Here is a 24,212-nt window from a genome sequence, read left to right on the forward strand (position 1 = left end):
TGCGCTGACTTCATGGCAGGCTCTGCATGTGGACCATGCAAACACGCCTGAGCTCGTCACTACTCCCAACATTTTGAGATGGAAATGAGGGACACCTACTTACAAATGTATGTAGACATAGGACACGCCCCTTGACACACAACACTTAAAGGAGAATTAACCCAAAAAAGGTTAATTAAATCCAAGGACTTTTTTTGCCACTCCTATTCCTTTATATTGGCTTTTAACATTTAGAAATGCAGCAATTTAGAATATGGATGAAAGGTTTAGCACTGGGAAACACTTTTTGAAAGATAAAAAGTGCATTTTATATACAACTATATGGATAAAACCAAAATGAGGGACAAATAAGGGGGAAAGAGGGACATAAGGACATTGCTCCAAATCAGGGACAGTCCCTCCCATTTAGGGACAGTTGGGAGCTATGTATTCACTTGTGTTTAACATGCATGGGGAGATGACAGGGGCTCTTTAGGGTCAATTTTCTTGTACTATAGGAGTATGACACACAGAGAAGGGTAGGAATCGGATGACAGTGCGTGAATTGTGTAAGAATGTGCTTCATCCAGCACCATGTGATTAGGGGAGGGCAAGTCTAAGTACACAGGACAGCCCTGAGTAGGAGCTAGAGCTCTCAATGCACAATCTCAGCTGGGGAAGAAGAAAGAGGAGCCAGAAAATCACAGGGGACAGGTCATTTTACAACTGATTGGACACTTTCTTTTCCAAACGATGTCTTGTATCTGAGGGCCCTGGTGTTTGATAACTGAGGAACGAATGTTTAATTATCTGCGTCAATGTGTATTCTTTTCTATTTTCTTCATTCTTTTATGTTCAGGAATGCTACTTGTGTGCTTTACTTGGCTGCTGTGGGAGATATGAAGGTCAGGGAGTTTTCTTTGTGTGTTAAACTTTGCTTTGCTTGGCTTTGATGAATAGGAGAATGCCCTTCTGAATATAGGAAAGATGTTTGTAAGGTAAGTGTGGATGGTTAGGTAGCACCAGCTGGCCACAATGTTTATTGCAATCACTTAGGACCCAGGCACGTGTTGTCTTATGTCAGATAGTGTTTGGAAAAGACATCAGTGTATATCTGATTTCTGATTTTAGCCCTGGTTCACATTGCAGCAATTTGGCATGCCAAATCGGTGGCAATGGCACTGTCTGAATCTGTGCTACTTTTGGCGACTTCGGGGTGCGATTTCAATAGAGATCTGTGTAGAAACCCGCAGGTACAAATGTCTTTGAAATCACCCCCCGAAGTCGGGACTGACATGTGGGAATGAAATTGTGTAAGTTCAGCTGAACTCGCACTATTTCATTCCCACTGTCAGTGTTTACCTAGGCTAAGGGCCGGCTCACACCGTGAATTCACAAGCAGTTCTGTTCAGTGAGATTTCAGCCCATTCAAAATGAATGGGCTGAAATAGCAGCACACCAAAAGCAGCGCATGCACTACTTTTGGAAACTCGCTGCAACCGCATCGCATGGTACCTCTGTACCAGGCGATCTGGTGCAGGCAAACACACTGCGCTTTCAACCTGCATTTTGGGTGTCATAATATTGCCACCAGCTGCAGATCGCAACTGCAGTACGTTGTGAATGCGGTGAGGGAAATGTGCACCGTGATCTAGTGTGAAGTGGCCCTTAGGTCAATCGAAGGCTAGGTTCACAGCTATGCATTTTAGCGTGTTTTAAGATCCACAGAAACACACTATAATCCATTTAACCTTATGTCCCATTCACATATGTGAAATTTCCCGCAATGCGTCTTTTGGAAAGGTGCAGGGACTTTTTTTTTACATGCAGCACGGTGCATTTTGGAGATCAAAGACTTCGATGGAATGCATATACATTCATTTTTGGTGCATTTTCCTGCATGACAACAGATACAATGTATATAGAAAGTCTACACATCCCTGTTAAAGCGGGAGTCCGCCGTTTTTTTTTTTTTTTTTTTAAAGCTATCAGCTACAAATACTGCAGCTGCTGACTTTTAAAATAGTGACACTTACCCGCCCAGCGCGCCCGCGATGTCGGCACCCGAAGCCGATCTCTCGATCGTCTCTCGGGTGCTACCACCGCCATCTTGGGTATGGGAATCAGGAAGTGGAGCCTTTCGGCTTCATTTCCCGGTTCCCTACTGCGCATGCGCGAGTCACGCTGCTCAACAAGGATGGTATCCGCTGTCTCTGGGATCCGTGTGTTTCCCAGCAGGCAGCGGGGGACTTTCGGAAAGGGGCGTAGATTCTGCGGAAAGGGGCGTACCTTCTGCAGAATCTACGCCGGAAGTGGGTGCAGATACCTGTACTGTACAGGTACCTGCACCCCCCTCCCCCCTGAAAGGTGCCAATTGTGGCGCCGGAGGGGGGGAGGATTCCAATGAGCGGAAGGTCCACTTTAGGGTGGACCTCCGCTTTAAATTTTCAGGTTTCTGTAATGTAAAAAATGAGACAAAGATAGATCCTTTCAGAACTTTTTCCACCGTTAGTGCCGGTTCACACTAGTGCGATGCGAGAACCCTGCGAATCAACATCGGGTTCCCGCATCGCACTTGACACGCACGGCAGTTCACACTGCCATATGCGATCTCATGGGGAGTGTCATTATATGTTAACGACACCCCCATTTCAGGTCGCATATCGCACTGCGAACTGACAGTTCGGACATGAATCGGATCGCATATGTGTGAACACACATGCGATCCGATTCTGGTCCGAACAGAAAAAAGGGTCCTGTGCGTGTTTGGACCAAATGCGGTGCGATATCAGCCATACTATCTGTATGGCTGATATCGCACCCGCACAGACATCGCATGTAATGTGAACAGCCGTGCGCTGCGAATTACATGCGATGTCTGGCATCGCGCTAGTGTGAACCGGCACTTAAGGCCTGATTCACACCTATGCATTTTTAGTGCTTTTTGCAGCTGTGCACTACAGTCCTTCCTGGTTGGATGGACTGGTAATTGGCTTAGCTGCACTTTGCTGGGGAGTCTAAATAATTTCCAAGCACAGACTCCAGATTAATTGCTCAACCCACCTATGTATGTGCCGGTGTTGTGACATATAGAGTCCGGCCATCTAAAAGTGTCCGCCCCGTACTGCGCCTGCAGAAGGAGATTCGGAAAATCTTCGAAGATGAAAGGCGCCTGCGCCGTGAGTCGAGATGCAAGCCCCACCATCCAAGTGGACATAGGGCTGTACATATTAGAGGGCCCCTTGCAGGCTCGCTTCGCTCGCCACGCTTCGCTCGCCACGCTTTGGGCATAGCCTCGCATCACACGGCTCTTTTTATTCTAACTCTATGTTCACTTGGATGGTGGGGCTAGAACCTGGACTCACGGCGCAGGCGCCATTCATCTTCGACTATTTTCGGAATTTGCTTGTCCTGTGTACTGCGCATGCGCAGTACACAGCGGACACTATCCGACAGGACACCGGCACAGGTAGAGTATTAGGCAGTCTCTCAGCAAAGGTTTCGGGAGGTTTAATAATGAAGGCACAAGCTGCTGTTATGTGAGAGGAGCGGGAGCAAGGGAGCCTGTAATCAAAGCAATATGTTGTCATGTGTATGGCGGCACTGACTCACCCCTGTGGATGTGTATGCCAGCCAATACATTGAGCACACTCAAGGCTTTACAGAGACAGGTACTGCCTAGTTTGCCTAGCAGCTTCCTAGTTTGCCTAGCGGTAGCACTGGCCCTGGGGATGACTGATCAGGAATTCAACAGTAATTTTGTTAGAGTTCATTTGGCTAATAGAGTAGAAGAGGTAGGGAATGGATTAAAAAGGAGGAGGAAAGCTTACTTTTGTAAGTAAGATGCCCAAGTGGCAAGGATTAAAGCAGGGCTCGACAAAACCCGGCGCCAGGTCGCATTTGCGACTAGAATTAGCGACCTGGTGCCTGGGACAGCACAGCTGGGGGTATCCTGTCTCCGTGGACCCCCCCTGGCGTGATCGCATCGGGCCGTTCCGCCGGCGGCCGGTAAATGAGGCCGCGGCTTTGACGCCTTCTGCGGTCCTATGATTCCTTCTGGAATATGGCGCCCTCTTGTGGTGGCCGTTGGTATGACAACCAGCAATGCTAATGGAGCTTCCCCTGCCTGTTTTTTTATTGCCTGCCTATCTCCTTCCATTTATTTAGAACCCCTAAACATTATATATATTTTTTATTGTAACACACTAGAGAATAAAATGGTGGTCGTTGCAATACTGTCTGTCACACCGTATTTGCGCAGCGGACTTACAAGCGTACTTTTTTGGGGAAAAATAATTTATTTAATAAAAAAATAAGACAACAGTAAAGTTAGCCCAATTTTTTTTTATATTGTGAAAGATAATGTTGCGCCGAGTGAATTGATACCCAACATGTCACGCTTCAAAATTGGAATGGCGACAAACTTTTACCCTTTAAAATCTCCATAGGCGACGTTTAAAAAATTCTACAGGTTGCCTCACATGTGTGGTTTGAACACCACTTTCATATGCGGGCGGGACAGGGCGCGTTTAAAATTATTTTCTCACTTTAACTTTTATTTTTTTCACTGTTCTTTTAAAAAAAAAAAATTGTGTCACATTTATTCCTATTACAAGGAATGTAAAAATCCCTTGTAATAGAAAAAAGCATGACAGGTCCTCTTAAATATGAGATCTGGGGTCAGAGAGACCTCAGATCTCATATTTACACTAAAATGCAATTTAAAAAAAAATTGGCATTTGAAAAAATAAATAAAATGTCCCTCTAAGAGCTAAGGGCAATGACTTGGAGACAGGTGGGGGGGCTGCGCCATCTTCCCCTCACTCGTCTCCATGTCAGGCCAGGGACAGGTCCGGATCCCCGTTACCGACCTGGCTCCTAACTTTTTTAGCTGGCTCCTAGATTCCAAGCAAATTTGTCAAGCCCTGGATTAAAGTGATTGTAAAGTTCTGTTTTTTCTTCTATAAAAAACAAACAAACAAACATCATACTTACCTGCTCTGTGCAGTGGATTTGCACAAAGCAGCCTAGATTCTCCTCTTCTCTGCTACTGGCCCCTCCCTTTTGTCGAGTGCCCCCACAGCAAGCAGCGTGCTATGGGGGCACCTAAGCCGAATCACAGCTCAGCGTGTCCATTCAGAGACAGAGGCCTGGTCCCGCCCCCCTCTCCTGATTTGCTGACTGAGAGCAGCGGGAGCCAATGGCCCCTCTGCTGTGTCTCAGCCAATCAGGAGGGAGAGTCTCAGATGGCCAAGACACTCGTGGACAGAGGTGGGGCTCAGGTAGGTATTAGGGTGACTGAGGGGGGCTGCTGCACACAGAAGGCTTTTTATTTTAATGCATATGCATTAAAATAAAAAATAAAAATAAAAACCTTCTGCCTTTACAACCCCTTTAAGGAAGGGACTGCAGCAACACAATGTCTGCCCTGCTGATGTTTGATCTGTGGTATCGGGAAGCCCAGGAAACTTCTGTAGCCCCCCCCCCAGCGTGGCTAGAGTGCTAATGTTAGGATTTTTGTAGGTCATTTTTTGTAGGTGTGTTTTTCTGGGTCAGGGTTTTGAGTGACACAGGGAGGACTGGATGACTCAGCAGCAACATCTCTGGTGACTCCTCCCTGCTTGCTGGAAACTTGGAGAAGATTCCAGAAGCAGCTGGGAAGGTTATAGGAGGAGCTGGCTGGAGTATTCTGAGCGCCCTTACCAATCCCCAACAGATAGTTTGGCAGGGGGCAGTCACCCTCAAATACTCTGGGTCAGCTTAGCGGGGCAGTGTGGAGTTTGGGTGGAAGATGGAGATGGAGTGTTAGGCTGTCGGAGGCCTTTGAGAATAGCTTGCCAGTCTTGGGGGAGGAGGTGAGCTCAGGCCTGGGCTTGGGTGCAGAATGAACCCTTCCTTTTGACACACAAGGAGATCCTGACCAGGAGGCATGGAAACAAGCAGAGGACAGTGGGAGAACACTACCGGGCAAATCATCAGGGAGAAAGACAGCCATGTGGGATGGTGTGTGACAGTCAGAAGACTGAGAGGCATGCCTGAAGTGACTGGGTGCAAGCAGTCTGGGATGGCTGCAGAGTCAGCATGGGAGGACTGTGGAGAAGTAGCCAGGAGGGCTAGTGAAAGGGGCAGCTGCAACCTGGTGGGCTTGCAGTGCCTGAAGAGGTGATACTAAGAGCAGTAGCCACAGGAATAGGACAGCTAGCACCAAAGACCTCTCTCTTTTTTCTACACTACCAAAGGGGCCCACGGTCCCTGCCTGCAAAGGGCATTCACTTGGATCTGACTGAGATTTAGTTAGATCAAACTGTCAGTGCTAGCTGGTCCTGGGAGATGCAGTTCTACAAGCAAATCTGTGCTGGAGGTAGAAGAGGAGACGTCTATATAGTTTGTGTCCCTGAAGATATCTTTGCTGATCAAGTGGGTATCCCATAGCAACCCTTCCCCTTCCAAGTTTAATCTCCCTAAATCAAAAAACAAAGCTGCAAAGACTGCTTCTTGTTTCCAGAGTGGGTGGTAAATTCATGTGCCTGGCTCCTGCGATGGGTAGCTACACTTCCCATACACTTTTCTGTTTGGTAGCTGTGTAGATTCTCTTCTTGTATGGTACTGGATGCCACACATGTGTAGACTGTGTCTCCCGCAGCCCTTTACCCATGTTGCAGCTTTACTCCCGGCTTGTGCTGGCTAAGCTTTTCCATTTCCAAAAGACATTTAAGTAGGAGATGCAAGTATGGCAAAATAGTTTAAACTTTATCTTAATGTCATCACAATGCAGTTATCATGCAATATAATGTAACTCTATAATCCCTTTTATACTTTATAGACAATCCAATATATACAAGTGACATACCTCCCAACTTTTTGAGATGGGAATGAGGGACACCTATCAGCAAAAGGTATGCAAGCATAGGACACACCCCCTTGCCACACCCCCTTAAAGGAGAATTATACAAAAAAAACAAGATTGATTAAACCCACAAGTGCTTTTTTTTTTTTTACCACTAACATTCCATCACATTGGCTTTTGGAATTTACAAACGCAGCAATTTAGAAATCAGATGAAAGGTTTAGCACTGGAAAACACTTTTTGATAGATAAAAAGTACATTTTATATACAACTATATAGATCAGACCAAAATGAGGTACAAATGAGGGACAGAGGGACATTGCTCTAAATCAGGGACAGTTGGGAGGTATGGAGTGATAGTCTGCACTTTGGACATCACTTACAGTGGCTAGACTATGTGTGAACTTCAAAACATTTTTTGAGTGGCTTGATTGCTCCCTCTTTTATGGCATACAGGAAGGCTTCTTATATTTTGTGTTGCTGTCAGTGTTGGGGATGGTGCATGTCAAGTCTCAGCAGTCTTGAGACACATAAAGACAGGTAGATGTCTCCTAAACTTTTGTCTTGTTACACCACTGCAATGCCTGATCAACTGTTTACTCTTGTGTTTTTCTTTTCAGATAATCAAGATGACTGATCCTACTGACAGCACACCTGATAATTCTAACAGCATCAGAAAGCTATCAAGGAATCAGATATTGACACTTATTTCTACTGCTTCACTTAACTTTAGTTCTATGATCTGCTATTCCATTTTGGGACCCTTTTTTCCTCAAGAGGTAAAAACAAACCTGGTCCTTGACCCATTCATAATAGTATTGTGTAAAGAATTTTTGGGAATACCAGTTAAAACGAACAAGCAAGGTGGTTGAGTGGCGTGTGCCAGTTAGGCTGCTTTCACACTGGGGCGGTATTCAGGCGTTACAGCGCTAAAAATAGCGCCTGTGTAACGCCTGAAAAAAACCGGCCCCTTTAACTCCAGTGTGAAAGCCGGAGGGCTTTCACACTGGAGCGATGCGCTGGCAGGACGGTGAAAAAAGTCCTGCCAGCCGCATCTTTGCAGCGGTGAAGGAGCGGTGTATTCACCGCTCCTAAACCGCTCCTACCCATTGAAATCAATGGGACACCGCGGCAATACCGCCGGCAAAGCGCCGCTGCAGCGGGTTTAACCCCTTTTCAGCCGCTAGCGGGGGTAAAACCACCCCACTAGCGCCCGCAGACCACCGCTAAAACGATGGTAAAGCGCCACTAAAAATAGCGGCACTTTACCGCCGACGCCGCTCCCGCCCCAGTGTGAAAGCAGCCTTACACTCAGTCTCGCCTGTCTGTTCATGTTTTTTCCCTGTAATATGTGTCATACGAAAGCTTCCAGTGAGTTGAAAGCTGCTGTTGGTTCAATGCAAATTTCCTCATTTAAAAAAAAAAAAAATTAATAGCATTGGAAGATTAGAATCTCTTTCAGATTTCATTGCTGTTTGTGCCCTCGCTGGGAGAGATTTACACTATTTACTGTGACTATTATCAGTAGGACAAAAAATTAGCTAAAATGATGAGGGAGACTTTAATGGAGTACTTGTTATTGTGAGAACTCTTTAAAACTGGTCATAGATGTCTTGTTTTTATTTTCAGCCAAAAAAAATGAAAGATTCCTCCATCCACACAAGGTGCATGGAGGAAAAACAAAGTCTAAACTGGATAATTTGCATTCAAATATACGTTTTTGTTGCATACAATTGCAAATACACAACTGCACCAAGGCTCCTTTGCAAAGTATAGACCCTAAGGCAGTGGTTATCAACCCTGTCCTCGGGTCCACTAACAGGCCAGGTTTTCAAGATAACTGAAATACATCACAGGTGATATCATTGTCTGCTCAGTGATTGCTGTATTCTAGTCTGTTTCTCCCCAAAGTAATACATAAAACCTGGCCTGTTAGTGGACCCTGAGGACAGGATTGATGACCACTGCCTTAAGGCAGCCCATAGATGATATCGTTTTTTTCATTCAGCCAGAAGTTTGAATGAAAAAAAACCTCTCCTGATTCTCCCATTCATACATTGGTAGAGGGGGCGGGGGAAATGTCTTTGCATTCTGACAGTGGGGAGACTTTTCCGCTGTCAGAATAAACTGATCAGCGTTGCAAACTATAGCCTGCAGCACTGACCAAGTGGGAAAAATCTGATAGGGTGATTGTACAAAAGTTGATCAGTAGATCGAAATTCTGCTGGTCCCTTCTGCTAAACTGGTCAAATTTTGATCCATGTATGGCTGGCTTAACTCTGCTGAACATCACCCTTTGATGTGGTGTCAGGCATCTGTGGCTGTGAGGTTTTTGGGTTGTGGCAGGTGTAAAACAGAATATTTTCCACAAACTTTTAGGTCTTTCATTACCATACTCAAGAATCAGCCATTGCAATAATAATTGAATAAACACACATAAATAATTTGTGATGGACTTTCAAGTAGAAAATGCTTAGCTGATAATTTCACACTCTCTTGGGTGGTGCAAGCTATTTTTAGCATGCTTGAAGAAAGATCAAACATTAAAGAATAATTACATATTTACATTGGTCCAGCTTGGTCATGCATGTAATTATGCATATACAGTATCTAACAAAAGTGAGTACAGTATACCCCTCACATTTATGTAACTGTTATTATATATTTTAATGTGACAACGCTGAAGAAATGACACTTTGCTACAATGTAAAGTAGTGATTGTACAGCTTGTATAACAGTGTAAATTTGCTGTCCCCTCAAAATAACTCAACACACAACCATTAATGTCTAAACTGCTGGCAACAAAAGTGAGTACACCCCTCAGGGAAAATTGGCCCGAAAGTGTCAATATTTTGTGTGGCCACTATTATTTTGCAGCACTGCCTTAACCTTCTTGGGCATGGAGTTCACCAGAGCTTCACAGGTTGCCACTGGAGTCCTCTTCCACTCTTCCATGACGACATCACGGATCTGGTGGATGTTAGAGACCTTGTGCTCCTCCACCTTCCGTTTGTGGATGCCCCATAGATGCTCAATAGGGTTTAGGTCTGGAGACAAGCTTGGCCAGTCCATCATATTTACTCTCCGCTTCTTTAGCAAGGCGGGAACCATCTTGGAGGTGTGTTTGGGGTGGTTATCATGTTGGAATACTGCCCATCTGCGGCCCAGTCTCCAAAGGGAGGGGCTCATGCTCTGCTTCAGTATGTCACAGTACATGTTGGCATTCATTGTTCCCTCAATGAACTGTAGCTCCCAGTGCTAGCAGCACTCATGCAGCCTCAGACCATGATTTTCCCACCACCGTGCTTAACTGTAGGCAAGACACACTTGTTTTCGTACTCCTCACCTGGTTTCTGCCACACATGCTTGACACCATCTGAACCAAATAAGTTTATCTTGGTCTCACAAGACCACAGGACATGGTTCCAGTAATCCATGTTCTTAGTCTGCTTGTCTTCAGCAAACTGCAGGCTTTCTTGTGCATCATCTTTAGAAGAAGCTTCCTTCTGTGACCACAGCCATGCAGACCGATTTGATGCAGTGTCCGGTGTATTTTATCAGCACTGACAGACTGACCCCCCCCCACCCCTTCAACCTCTGCAGCAATGCTGGCAGCACTCATACGTCTATTTCCCAAAGACGACCTCTGGATATGACGCTGAGCACATGCACCCAACTTCTTTGGTTGACCATGGCAAGGCCTGTTCTGAGTGGAACCTGTCCTGTTAAACCGGTGTATGTTCATGGCCACCATGCTGCAGCTCAATTTCAGGGTCTTGGCAATCATCTTATAGTCATCTTTATGTAGAGCAATAATTCTTTTTTTCAGATCCTCAGAGAGTTCTTTGCCATGAGGTGCCATGTTGAACTTCCCATGACCAGTATGAGAAAGTGAGCACGATAGCACCAAATTTTACAGACCTGCTTCCCATTCACACCTGAGACCTTGTAACACTGAGTCACATGACACCGGTAGGAAAAATTGCTAATTGGGCCCAATTTGGACATTTTCACTTAGGGGTGTACTCACTTTTGTTGCCAGCGGTTTAGACATTAATGGCTGTGTGTTGAGTTATTTTGAGGGGACAGCAAATTTACACTGTTATACAAGCTGTACACTCACTACTTTGCATTGTAGCAAAGGGTAGTTTCTTCAGTGTTGTCACATGAAAAAATAGACTAAAATATTTAAAGAAATGTGAGGGGTGTACTCACTTTTGTGAGATACTATACCATACCTGTGGGATTCTTCTAGAAGCTGGAAATCGCTGTAGTAGACACCGCTACCATGGTTATCTCCTCCACTAGTTTTTTCATCCCTAGTGGCTGCCTCACTGCATTGTAAAAGAAAGCAAAGCATGCTTTGGTGGGATGAGGCAGAGAGTGGGACATCGCCACTCAACCTCGTCCAATCAGAAAACGCTTTGTATTCATTGAAAGAATGCAAACTGATCTCTGGCATCCATATTGAGCCAGCGGCCTTCTCCATTTACAATGCAGCATGGTGCTCAGTAGCTAGTGGAGATTACTGGTGTAGACACTGCTACTATAGCGATTTCCAGATTCTAGAGGGATACCACAGGTATGTTATATACATACTTAAACTGGACCAATGAAACAATGTAAAAATATCCATACTTGGAATTCTTCTTTACAGACCCTGCAAAGTAAAAGAAAAGATGAGAAGGATCAGAGCTTAGTATCTGATATTTCCCTTCAGTAGAAATCATGTGACCAAGTGCATAGACCTTCGGACATGTGGCCAGCTCTGTAGGGTGCCTGGAGCATTTTGTCCAGCAATGACCATTTCTGCCTAATATTTATTCACTTTGGTGTAAATGTAATCCTAGCTTTATTAAACGATTTGAGTTTTTTTAGAATATGAAACTATATATTTTGACTTGTATTGCTTAAAGAATGAGAGACTTTTTGCATACCTCCCAACAGTCCTAGATTGAGCGCGACTTTCCCTCATTTACAAGTTTGTCCCGCTGTCCCGGGGCTTTGTCTCACATTATTCTTTTGTGAAAATGTTTCTTCTAGCTCAATAGGACCTGCAGGAGTGTGTCCATTCAGAATAGCCAGGGATTGGTGAACAAGACAGCTAGGTGTGTACTGTTCAGCCCCCATGAGAGACTGCAGCTGTCAGATCCAAGCTGTGATGTCGGGTGTGGGCGGGACTGCTACCCAGACCCGCTCCCACTGTCAAGCAGCCGCTGCATAGGGGGAGAGAGGCATTTGTACTTCAAGGTGCCTCAACATTTACGTTAGTATTTGCAGATGTTACTGGGGACTATTTTTTATTTATTTTTTTGTGGAAGGATACAGCAGCCTGGCCGCATAAGCCGATGATCTTTACTTAGAACCAGCAAGAAGATTTCAGAGGCAGATTGATATACAATCTCTCTTCTGCCTCCTCAGCCAATGGGAAGCACTGTACCCAGCCCGCCTTCCTTGACTTATAAGCAGAGGAGATGTCGGCAGCTGCATTGAAGGGGAGAGAGAGGAGAGAACACAGCCTACTATGGGGACACACTGTAAGAAGCAGACAGATTCCTCAGCCCCAGCAACTACAAACAGTGAGTTGTATTACCCTGCACTGCTGCCAGCATGGAGAGAATAGAGATCAAAATCATTCATCCAATCCCTCCAGGCTTGTATACTGGCACGAGCAAGACTTGTGATAAAGATTGTCTGTGGGGCATACAGAACACAGACTGTATTCCTTTCTGCCAGCACAAGTCACATGGTACTTACAGAGACTCTGAAAATAATCTGGGATGTCTGAGTGTTCTATCCATCCATCCATCCATCATCTTTAACATAAATGTTGCTGGTGTCACAATACAAGAAGAATGTATTGGAAAATGACAGGACATTGTCTGGTGGCATTCTACTAAACCTATGTTTGCCACACTTTAGTAACAAGGGATCTTGAACGTAGTGCCCTTCTGACCCCTCCACTGTGCACGCCTGACCCCTCCACTATGCACGCAGTGCACGCCTGATCCCTCCACTGTACACGCCTGATCCCTCAACTGTGCACGCCTGATTCCCCCCCCCCCCATGTGTACGTAGTGTGTGCCTGATTTCTACATTGTGTACCTAGTGCACAACTCATGATCTCTGCATTGTGTACTCCTGAACCCTGCACTCTGTACATAGCGCATTCCTGAACCCTTCATTCTGCACGTTATGCATTCCTGAACTCTGTGCATAATGGATCCTGAATCCTTCTGCGCTTTGTGTAACGCACACTTCCATAGTTCAAGCAAAGCCATTTGTAATGGAAAGTCTCCATTCTTTTTGAGTGTCCCTCATTCTGAAGTTCAAAAGTTGGGAGGTATGTTTTTGTATGTGTTTAAATAAATGTATAACTTGTCTTGAATTAACAAATTTTTTTTATTTGAAAACTCTGAGGACTTCAGAAATGTGAAGTTGTGATTTTGGACATAACATACAGACATCCAGTACCAGTGATATGAGCCTTGTGTGTAAAATCTAGATTACAGTGGAACACAATAACCTAGACTCCATAACACAATAATTCAAATATAGATAGTTTTGAAGTTGTTACATTTATATATGTGTTTATATTTATGAATAAAGTTATAAAGTATAAAGTTATCCACAGTCACTCTCCTAGCAATTTTTTTTTATGGCAGTCCCCAATATCAATCCATCAGACAGCACATTGGGTCGCCTATGTCAGACCTTGCAAGATGGTTATTCATGTGTATTCCCAGCTTTACATTATCAGATTTTTCTAAAAATATTTTTTTCTAAAAATGTAGAATGGTGTATATTTAAATGTTATAATTTCTTTTTTTTTTCTTTTTTTTTTTTTTAATAGGCTGTGAAGAAAGGGCTCAGTAACACAGTAATCGGCTTAATATTTGGATGTTTTGCTTTGTTTAATTTTTTAAGCTCCTTAATATTTGGGAGATATGTAAGTATGACTATTTCCCTTGAAAAAAGTGACCCATGCTATTATACAGATATTTACATAACTGTTAAATTTTTGTATATTTGTAATAACTATCATGATTTTAAGCATCTTCAGCTCCCATTTCTGTTTACAAAAAAAAACAATTGATAAGCCAGGTAACTATTGTTCCAAAGTGAATTGAGCCTAATGCTTGAACATAAGTGGTTGCAGGATAAAAATAGTAGATGTGCAAAACAAAAAAAATTTGTTTAGTTTCAGATACGTTATTTAAATAAATTTTTGTTTAGTTAAATTTGTTTTCGGAATTTTTGTTTATTCGTATTCTAATTCAGATCGATTCAAAACATTAAGACACAAAGATAATAAAATAGAAAATAAGAAGTGAAAATAAAGGAATAGAGGAGAATAGAAAAGAATATAACAGAAAATAAAATAATAGTTTAAAACGGAACAAAATAGGATCAAAAATAAAAGGATAGAATAGAAAGGAATAGAATAAAAAATAAAATAATAATTATAACCTGCTTCTGAAATTTGAATAGAATAAAATTTAAAAAAATAGAATAGAAATAATATAACCATTTTCAAAGCTTAGAATCAATTTGAATAGAAAAGAATACAATAGAAAATAACACAATAGTATAGAAAATTATTGTTTTCTATTGTATTTAAATTCAAACTGATTCTATTTGAATTTTGTGAATGGTTATATTCGTTCTATTTTTTTAATTTATATTCTTATGGGTCTATTCTATTCTTTTCTATTCTATTATTGTAGTTTCTTTTTATATTCTTTTCTTTTCAAATGTATTCTATTTGAAATTAGAATTTCATAAGATGGTTATATTCTTTCTATGTTATTCTATTTGTTGGTATTATATTCTAGTCTATTCTGTTTTTATTTTCTATTCTATTTTACTCTTATATTCTATTCTTTTATTTTTCTGTTATATTCTTTTCTAGTCTATTATTATTATTTTCTATTATATCACTTTATTTTCTCTTCTATTTTATTCTCTTCAGACGTTGGGAAAACGATTTGAATTAGAACTAGAATTTTGTCCGAAATGTTTTTTTTTTTTTCAAATAACAATTTATTTTTCATGGTAGCATGACAGAAATAATAGTACAGGCATACAGCAACAGCAGTATGGCTCCCAAAATATGAGGGGCTCAGTACAAATAGACAGTGCAGAATAACACAGTATTGGGAGGTGCAGCAATATTAGGCAATCCGACCGAGGGTGCGCAGCCGGACGGAAGACACCATAAGTCAGCTATCCGTGCTAGCAACCAAAAGGCCACCCAAGGTCTGCTGCCTAGCTTATATGCCAGATTCAAAACAGAGCAAGGACCATCAGCAATATAAACAAAGAGAGTAAAAAAGAGAAGAAGAGAGAGAAATAAGGAAAAAGAAATAGAACGCCAGTGGTCTACATCACCGTACCCGTACTGGTTCGCCATCAATCCTCCAGCAGCCGCCATCTCCCCCAGACCAGGTCGTGCTCCTCAAGCCTATCTTTCACCCTGGCAGTCATTCTCTCCATGAGTTCAACATCCTTAATCCTGGAGTATAAGGCCTCCGTGGACGGGGGCAATGGATTTTTCCAGTTAAGGGCTATTAGGCAACGAGCTGCTGTCAGGACATGCCTAAGGAGATTCCGACCCGGCTTGGCTAGTGCGGGTTGGGACAGGCCTAGTAAGAGAAATTTAGGGGAGTGGGGTACCGACACGTCAAAAACGCTGGAGCAGCCTTCGGGTCATGAGCCAGTATGGGGCAATCAGAGGGCAGGCCCAGTAAATGTGGAACAGGGAGCCCCGCTCCTTCAGACATCGCCAACAGCGGTCTGAGGTGGAGGGGTATATTTTGTGGAGTATGTCTGGGGTCTGATACCAGAAAAAGAGGATTTTGTAGGAGTTCTCTTTGTACAGTGTACACAGAGAGGACTTGGCCGCCTGACGCCACGCTCCCTGCCAAGCCTCAAGGGGGAGCTCCTCACCTAGTTCCCTCTCCCAGCGTTCCATGTATGAATGTTTACCCCTCATTTGGAAGTGGTGTGTGTTGAGGATGCGATAAATGTCTGAAATCAGCCCTCTGCGATTCCTTCCTTCCAATATTATCTGCTCGAATGGGGAGGGCGGGGAAAACTGTAGGTGGGGGGCCATGGCCTGTGCGAAGTGTCTGATTTGTAAGTAGCTGTAAAACGTCTGTCGGGGGAGGTCGTGCTTGGCCTGGAGCTCCGAGATGGTCAACAGCTTTCTTGTTCTAGGGTCCACCAGATGCCCTAGATGAAACAGGTTACACGAAGCCCAGGTCCAGGACATCTGATGGGTCAGGCTGGTCGGCAACTTCGGGTTGCAGAGAAAGGAGGTCATTAGGGAGAACTCCAAGTGGAGACTGCGTTCGCGGGAAAGCTTCCGCCAGAGCAGGCGGAGCTGGGCCATCTGCCCTAGTAGCCGACCCAAATCTATCTCGACGCTCGCGCCCCATAGGAAGCTGTTCGGTTGTACCCGAGCTAGCCAGATTTTTTCAATCTCCGACCACTTGTTATAAGACCTCTGCGGAAACCAGGAGACTATGGCCCGTAGCTGAGCGGCCTGATAATAACGAACCAAATCGGGGAACGCCAGGCCGCCGTCTGAGCGTAAGGCCGTCATGACAGACCGGGACCCGGTGTTTTTTGTAATTCCATACAAATTTCAACTGTTCCTTCTGAAGTGTGCGTAGATGTGCGTATGGGACCGGGATCGGCAGTGTCTGAAACAAATACAGGAGCTTGGGGAGGATCACCATTTTAATAGACGTGATTCGTCCCAGGAGCGATATGTGGTGCACCTTCCATTCCCTAATTGCCCGATAAAGGGGGGGAAATTAGCCTGATATAAGGTATGGAACGATGGCGTAAGAAAAACTCCCAAGTATTTAAGGGAAGAGCTTTCCCATTTATATGGGAATATGGAGCGCAAGTGGGTCGTCTCATCCATCGCCATGTTTAGTGGGAGGGCCACCGATTTGGACGTGTCAATTTTGTAGCACGAAAGCTCCCCATAGCGGTCCAGCTCGGAGTGGAGGTTGGGTAGTGAGATCCTGGGCTGAGTCAGGGTAAGGATAATGTCATCTGCGAAAAGCGATATCTTAAATTCCCTGCCCCTGACCGGAATCCCCCGAATGTCGGGGTTGCTTCTAATGGCAGCCGCCAGAGGCTCTACGCACAGTGCAAAAAGGAGAGGAGACAGCGGACAACCCTGGTGGGTGCCATTAGCGGAGGGAGTAGTGTAGAGGTGCTGCACCGCGCACAGAAATGGGCCCCGAAAGCCCATACGGTGTAACGTAGCCTCCATGAAGGGCCAGCTTAGGCGGTCAAACGCCTTCTCGGCATCTAAACTAAGGATCAGAGATGCTAGGTTGTCCCTATTCGCCACATAAACGAGATCAATAATCTTCCTGGTGTTGTCCTCTGCTTGTCCCAGAGGGACAAAGCCCACTTGATCCTTATGTATTAAGGAAGGGAGGATCGCATTTAAGCGATTTGCTAAGAGCTTTGTGAAAATTTTTAGGTCCGCGTTCAGTAGAGCTATAGGCTGGTAACTGGCGCAGGAGGTCGGATCTTTGTCTGGTTTGGGGATGAGGGAAATGAAGGAGCCTAGCATTTCGGTCGGAACCGGGGACTGTTGGAGAAAGGAGTTTTAGAAAGAATAGTTTGGTCATATGTGGGCTCAGGATAGGTTAAAAACGCCTTATAATACTCGTAGGGGAGCCCCTCTGGTCCTGAAGACTTATGGGTCGGGAGAGCCTTTACAGTCGCTAGGAGTTCCTCCTCAGTGATAGAGGCATTCAGTTCCCGGAGGTCCGTGTCTTGCAGTCGGGGCAGTACTATATTTTCTAAGTACTGGGTTATACGATTAGACAGGCCCGAGGTCGGGGGGTGGTGGGGAATGTCCGGCCTATTGTACAAATCTGTATAAAAGTCAGCGAACGCGTCCACTATCGCTTGGGGATGGGTCAAATGATCTCCCCCATCCATTTTTAATTTGGGCCGGTGCAGAGGTCAGTGTGCGGTCCGCCAGTTTCCGGGCCAACAGCGACTGCGCTTTGTTTCCCTTGTCGTAGTAGAGTTGTCGCAGGCGGATTAGTGCCTTTTCTACAGATCCCAATGCCAGGTCCCACAGTGTCTGCCGAGTCTGGAAAATTTGCTTGAGGGTGGAGATAGAGGGGGATCCCAGAAGAAGGGCTTCAAGGGTCTTAAGCCGTTTTTCGGCCAGTAGCCTGGCGGCCTGTGCATCCCGCTTCAGGGCTGAGGATAGGGCAATACAGCGACCTCGGATGACTGCCTTGTGGGCAGCCCACAGGGTAGCGTGCGAGACGTCTGGGGTATCGTTCTCAACAAAGTAGTGCCGGAGTGAAGTCTCCAGCTCTGCCTTTGCCGGAGCATGCTGCAGGAGATAATTATTCAGCCTCCGTGTACAGGGCTTACGAAGGGAGAGGTCCAATTCTAGGGTTAGAGTTATGGGAGCGTGATCGGACCAAGAGATGGGCAGTATATGTGCAGATTGGACAGCCCTCAGTGTAGTGGTGTTGGCAAAAAAATGATCAATACGCGAGTGTGTGCTGTGGGGAGCAGAGTAAAAGGTGTACTGGCGGTCTTGTGGGTGCAGAGCTCGCCAGGCATCAAAAAGGCCCTGTCTTCTGGTGATCTGGCGGAAAAGCTTAGAGTCTCTTAGGGCCCTAGCCTGAGGCGCCCGGGAGTCCACCGCAAGGCGATCATAGAGTACGGACTGAGTGAGGTTGAAGTCCCCCCCCCATCACCAGAAGCCTGGGGGGCGTCCTGAACAGGCGGGAAAGCACCCTAGACAGGAATTGATGTTGATGGACATTGGGGGCATAGAGGACGCACAGGGTCAGAGCCTGTGTGCGCCACAGACCATGGAGAATAATGTAGTGGCCCCGTGGGTCTAAGTGTATGGAGGTGCAAGTAAAAGGGGCCCCCTGCCGGAAAAGAATGGCCACTCCCGCTCTCTTACGTGGGTTGAAAGCCTGATAGATCTGAGGGAAATGTCTGGAGGCAAATGAGAAGGAATCTCCCCGGTTAAAGTGTGTTTCCTGGACCATCACTATATCTGCCCCCGCCTGTCGGAACTCCCTGAGCGCTAGATGCCTCTTTTTTTTGTTGGAGTTCAGGCCATGTACATTAAGGGACAGGATCTTAGCCATGATCAAGTAGGGGTGGTGTACAAGGCATACTTAGCTTAGTTTGTTGGAGGCCTATATGCCTCGGGAGGAGCGGCGACCACTGGAGGAGGGCCGGCGACCGGGAGAACCACTGGCAGGGCATCGCTGGAGGAGCGAGAAGAAGGGAAAACCTAGAGAGAAGAGAAAGAATAGAAACAATAACAGAGTACAAAGTAAAATGAAACATTAACAAAAGACAGATCCAGAGGTCCTATAGGGTCACTGGATCTGTACGGTTCCTTAACGACTCCCCAACCAAGAAGTCCAAAAATTCGGGTTAGGGAGGCACCAACAGTCCACTCCACGAAAGGAACCAACAGGTGGAAAACCACAGGGGGGCAGTAACCCGGGAGTCGATCCGTCTTTGGACTCAACCTAGGCCAGCCCGGGGTAAGAAAAACGAGGAGTAATTGTAGCTCCGGCAATCGGGGGGGAAAGGGAATCAGATCCCCAAAAATAGGGGATGTGGGGGAAAGAAAAAGAAAAACTGCGAAGGGGAGACGTCCATTGGGCTGAGCGTTTACTTCATTTACGTTTGGGTGACCTGCGGTGGGGATCTGGGCCTCTGTGCCGCTTGGCCGAGGGAACTTTCTGCCAGATCACTGGCATTGGGGGGGGGGGGGAGAGGCAACCAAGTCCCAGTCGGGCAGTTGAGGGACAGGAATGCCCAGAGTGTCGCAGAAGGGGACCAGGTCTTCCAGGTAGCGTAAAGTCGCAGACTTTCCTTGGTGTCTTGCAGTCAGGCTAAAGGGGAAGCCCCATCTGTGGAGGACATTCTTGTCTTGGAGGGTCCGGAGAAGAGGCTGCAACAGCCTGCGTTTTTGAAGCGTGATCCAGGATAGATCCGGGTAAAGCTGGACTGGAGAGTTGTCAAAGGCCAGGTCGCGGATGGAGCGGGATTTGCGCATGATATCTTCCTTAAGTGGGAAGGAGTGGATTCTGCAGATAACGTCCCTCGGTTTTGAGGCCGGACCTTTGGGTCTCAGGGCCCGATGGGCCCTGTCCATTTCTATGTGCTTGTCTGGGTCTTCCCCTAACATCTCGTTGAATAATGTTTGCAGCGAGGTCTGAAGGTCCTCAGTGCCCTCCGCCTCAGGCAGGCCGCGGACGCGGATGTTGTTTCTGCGGCCTCTGTTATCGAGATCTTCCACTTGGCGTTGCATATCCCATAGCAAGAGGCGGTGGTCAGAGGTCTCCACCTGAGCGCGGTGGACCGCCAACTTAGTCTCTTGGATATCCTCCTCCGCCATCTCCACACGGTCAGCTAGTTGTTTAAGGCCAGTGTGCAGGGTCTGGATTTCAGCACGGCAAGTAGCTTGCACCTCCGCTACAAGCTGTTTAAAGTCATCTTTCGTCGGTAGGGTTTGCAGATACGCTTGCCAGTAGGGGTGAATGGTCTCTTGCTGTTTGAGTAGAGGTGGAGAAGGTAGAGAGTGGAGGGGCGGCTCTCCTCGTGGAAGTCCCCGGGTGGGAGAGGGGGGCCACAATGGCTGTGGTTTCCAGGGGTCTGCCCAGGAGGTAGCATGGGGAGAGCAGGGTGAGGGGTCCAGCTGGGCTGTTCCTTGAGTGTGGCCAGAAGCTTTGGCTGCACTGGAGTCCCGAGAGCGGGGGGGGGGGGGCTCTGTGCTTTAGGAGAGGCAGGCAATGGCCATGCTGCCCGATCCCCCTCCGCAGCCGCGGGGGGTGCCCCATCATCCCTACTGTGTGCAGGGCCCGAGCGGGTCTGAGAGTCCTCCATGGGGTCCGAGGACGTAGGGCAGAGGCAGGCACTGGTAGCCGTACTTAGGAGAGGAGTGGTGCAGAGGAGGCGAGGGAAGGCCTCCGAGCATTGGGTATGCGGGACGGGAGGCGGTGGATCAGTGGCCTGCTCCCCCCCAGAACACAGAAGAGGGGGTGGGAGATGGGCAGCCCTGGTCATCCACCCCAGTTAGCTGCCTGCTCCTGCGGGGAGTCCTGTGGGAGAGCCGGTAAAAGCAGGGGCTGTGTGGCTTCAGGCAGATTGGAGGGCTGGCGTACCTGCGGTGGAGCTGTGGGGCCAGTTGGTGCCATCTTGCCGCTGCAGCCTAGTCTGTGGCGGAGGTCCTGGGCAGGCTCGGCCGGGGCTTCCAGGCAGTCCAGGAAAGAGCCCGGAGGGCGGTGTGGGGGCTGCCGAGCATGGTCCGCCTGGAGATTATGGGGCGGAGGGCGAGACGCTGTGGGGACCTGGCGGTGAGGATCCACGCCGTCCGGCGCCATCTTGCCTCCGCCACCCGGCAAGGCCTCGGGCGGCTGAAAGTAAGTCTTGAAGGCCGAGGCAGAGCCCGGCGGAGGCTGAGGTGTGCCCCGGGCTGAAGAGGATCACGTAGCCCGTGATCTCCCCATATTTTTAGCAGGTGGGACCCCCGTTTTGAACCTCTGTAGCATCGGGCTGGAGGAGAGCTCTTACTCCGTGCGTCCTTCCAGCTCGGCTTCCGGACACGCCCCCAAAATGTTTTTTTTTTTATGATTTCGGAATCATTTAAATATGGTAATTTGGAAATTCAAAAAACATCTGAATTTCTGAAAAATGAAATTTCATCCAAAGTTTGGAATGAAACAAACCACACATGTCTAAACAGCAGATGGTAGCTGTATGTATGTGCATGACTGGGCACACACTACATATCCTTGGTGCGCTTATCTCAGGAGAAACATTGTGTATTGACCAAAACATTAAAACTGGCTGCTATTCTTCCAGTCCCAGAGTTGCAAACCACAAAATGTGTCTGCTGAGGCTTGTGGCGGCCCATATTCATTACAAACGTTGGGTGATATCAATATCTCTATTGTTGTGTTGACTTCTAGTGTTCATAATGCCGATGCGTTACATTATCCTAATTGTAAGTGTGCAAATACCTAATAAGTTTACTGGAATGTTTTCAGTCATGTAATGACTATATTGTATTTATACTTTTAACATAAAGACAAATGATCCCTAATTTCAACAAAAAAATAAAAACCTTACATTTTAGAACCCTATACCCACAGCTGAGCCAAAACAAAAGAGAAACACTCTGAAAACTCTTTAAGCTCGATACACTTTTTACATTTTTTTTTTCATTCGACCCAGCGGGCTGAACAAAAAAAAAAAATGGAGGTGCTCGGAAAGAGCAATCTGTATTAACTATGCAATGTTAGTATAACGATCTCTAGAGGCGATTCAGTTCGCATTGTGCGCTATACAAGTATTTCATTCATTCATCTCCTTGCTGAGGGGACTGCCATTTTCTGCCAGAATTTGACAGAAGCCTAGGTAAACACTGGCCGAATGTCTGACGGTTTCTGTTAAACCAGCCGATATCTGCCAATATTTGGCCTGTATTTACCTGGCTTTAGATCAACATAGAGATATGGCCAAAAAATAAGGTCTAGAAATGCTTGTGTTGCAGAGACAAATGGTTATGGTGGATTTTGCATATTGAGGGGACAATTAAAAAGATCCTATGTCCGTGGCAATTTTTTTTTATTGTCAGTGTAACATTAAAACACTATATAAAGTATGTTGTGAAGAGTAACATTACATGGTACTAATGTAACAACGACAGTGAAATATATACTGTGGATAAAAGATATCTTTAATTGTCTGCTCCCTCCCAAAAAACACCAAAACCTGGTGCCTCTGCAACACAAGCATTTCAGGACCATTTGTAGTAAATCTCTTATACTACTAATGCCTGACATAACCTACCCTGAGGGAGTAAGGTCTGGTTCTTGCTAAGCATGCACACAACTATCCATAGAGTTAATGCTCTTCATGGTGACAGAGATATTCCCCACATGCATGATGACAGCCAAGCCACATGATTGATGACAGCCAAGCCAGCTTCAATCATAGCCTTGCAGCATACCTATATGGGTCACCCAGCCCCATGCAGCCCCCCCTGTACGCCTGGATAGGAGGAGCAGCAGAGGCTGCATATAGGGAAACCAATCTCTCCATTTTCCTCCTGCAGCTGCTGAATGCCTGCAGGAGGGAAGCATCTGTTCCTCCTATCCAACTTCTTTCTGCTGCCCCCCCCCCCGGGGGGGGGGGGGTCTCTTTTCCAGTCCTCTTCCTTGTCCTTCGCAGTTCTGGCAGGTTCCCCCCCTCCCCGGCCCCTTCCTTTTCTGAATGGAGTGTTCGTGATCTGTACTGATCACTGACTATGTCCATTCATAACTGAAACATGGTAAACTGTATTCACTATGCTTCAGTTTGTGAATGGAGGGTAAGCTCTGGACTAAGCTATCCCTGTCCATTCATTTAGTGCAGCTGAGCCTGCAGAGAAGGAGATAAAGGAGACACAGCCCTCAATCTCATCTCAAAGGTGAAACGGAAGTCTGTTTAGGCCCCTGATATCTCACCAAAGCCCCCCAATGGGGCTCCTAAAAATTATAAAATGTAAACAGTAAAAAAGAAAAAAGAAAAAACAATATATAAAAAAAATGAATTAGACCAGTGGCGGAACTACCTGGGTCATAAACCACAAAACAAAAAGATACCCTATACCCTGACTCTAAATAAGAGTAAATTGAATAAGTAGATTATATTTTAGTTATTCAATTAGTTTAAGCCTATTTGAAGTCATTGCACTACAAAGTCCCACCAGAGGGTCTCTTTTTGTTTTTTTTGGTTCATATTAGGGATGTGGGCAATCTCTCCTACACCCCACTAGAATTGAACTATCCTATCTATACCAGGGTCATAAAGGTCGCATTTCCACGTTCCACCATCGGGTTCGGAAGAAAGGGCCCCCGGCTGGGGGTCAGGGGCGCCCTTCATGGTTTCTTGCACCAGGGCCCTGAAGGTTCTACAGTAGTTAAGCCACTGATCAAAACTGTGTTACATTAATGACCACATTCTACCCCCAGATTTGTAAAGCTACAATACTGAATATCACACAATTTGACTGAGATATCATTTGCCTTAAAGAATTTCACTAATTTTAGGGTTTTTTAAACTTGCAGATTGTACAGATTGGAGCAAAATTTATGTTTGTGTCAGGTTTGTTTGCATCTGGAGTTGCTACAGTACTTTTTGGGTAAGTTTTTTTTATTTTTTATTTTTTGTTCTTAAATTTAATAAGTGATATGAACTTTATGCTTTGGCATGCACTTGGTAGTGTACATAACACAACTCGGAAAATAAATGAAAGTAGGGCAGGATTAAGGTTTGCTAAGTACTGAGAAAAGCAGGTACTGGTCAAAAT

The 24,212-nt window shown here is 45.9% G+C and overlaps 1 protein-coding gene across 4 annotated transcripts in view; it reads left to right on the forward strand.

The window, feature by feature from the left end:
* Window positions 1–561: 561 nt before the first annotated feature.
* SLC18B1 (solute carrier family 18 member B1) overlaps window positions 562–24,212 on the forward strand; it is an 80,746-nt gene continuing 57,095 nt past the window's right edge. Inside the window, exons 1-4 of one of the 4 annotated variants that reach the window (XM_077486850.1) lie at window positions 562–693; window positions 7,447–7,605; window positions 13,680–13,775; window positions 23,971–24,044. In XM_077486850.1, the coding sequence (XP_077342976.1) occupies window positions 7,456–7,605; window positions 13,680–13,775; window positions 23,971–24,044 (320 nt within the window). In that variant the 5' untranslated portion in view covers window positions 562–693; window positions 7,447–7,455. Of the gene's footprint in view, window positions 694–7,446; window positions 7,606–12,247; window positions 12,406–13,679; window positions 13,776–23,970; window positions 24,045–24,212 lie in introns of those variants that run through there. The other 3 variants (XM_077486851.1, XM_077486852.1, XM_077486853.1) reach the window with 3 other exon arrangements.

The sequence above is a fragment of the Lithobates pipiens genome, unplaced genomic scaffold (genome assembly GCF_037356315.1).
Source record: "Lithobates pipiens isolate NorthernLeopardFrog02 unplaced genomic scaffold, aLitPip1_a1.2 Scaffold_18, whole genome shotgun sequence".
Classification (NCBI taxonomy): Eukaryota; Metazoa; Chordata; class Amphibia; order Anura; family Ranidae; genus Lithobates; species Lithobates pipiens.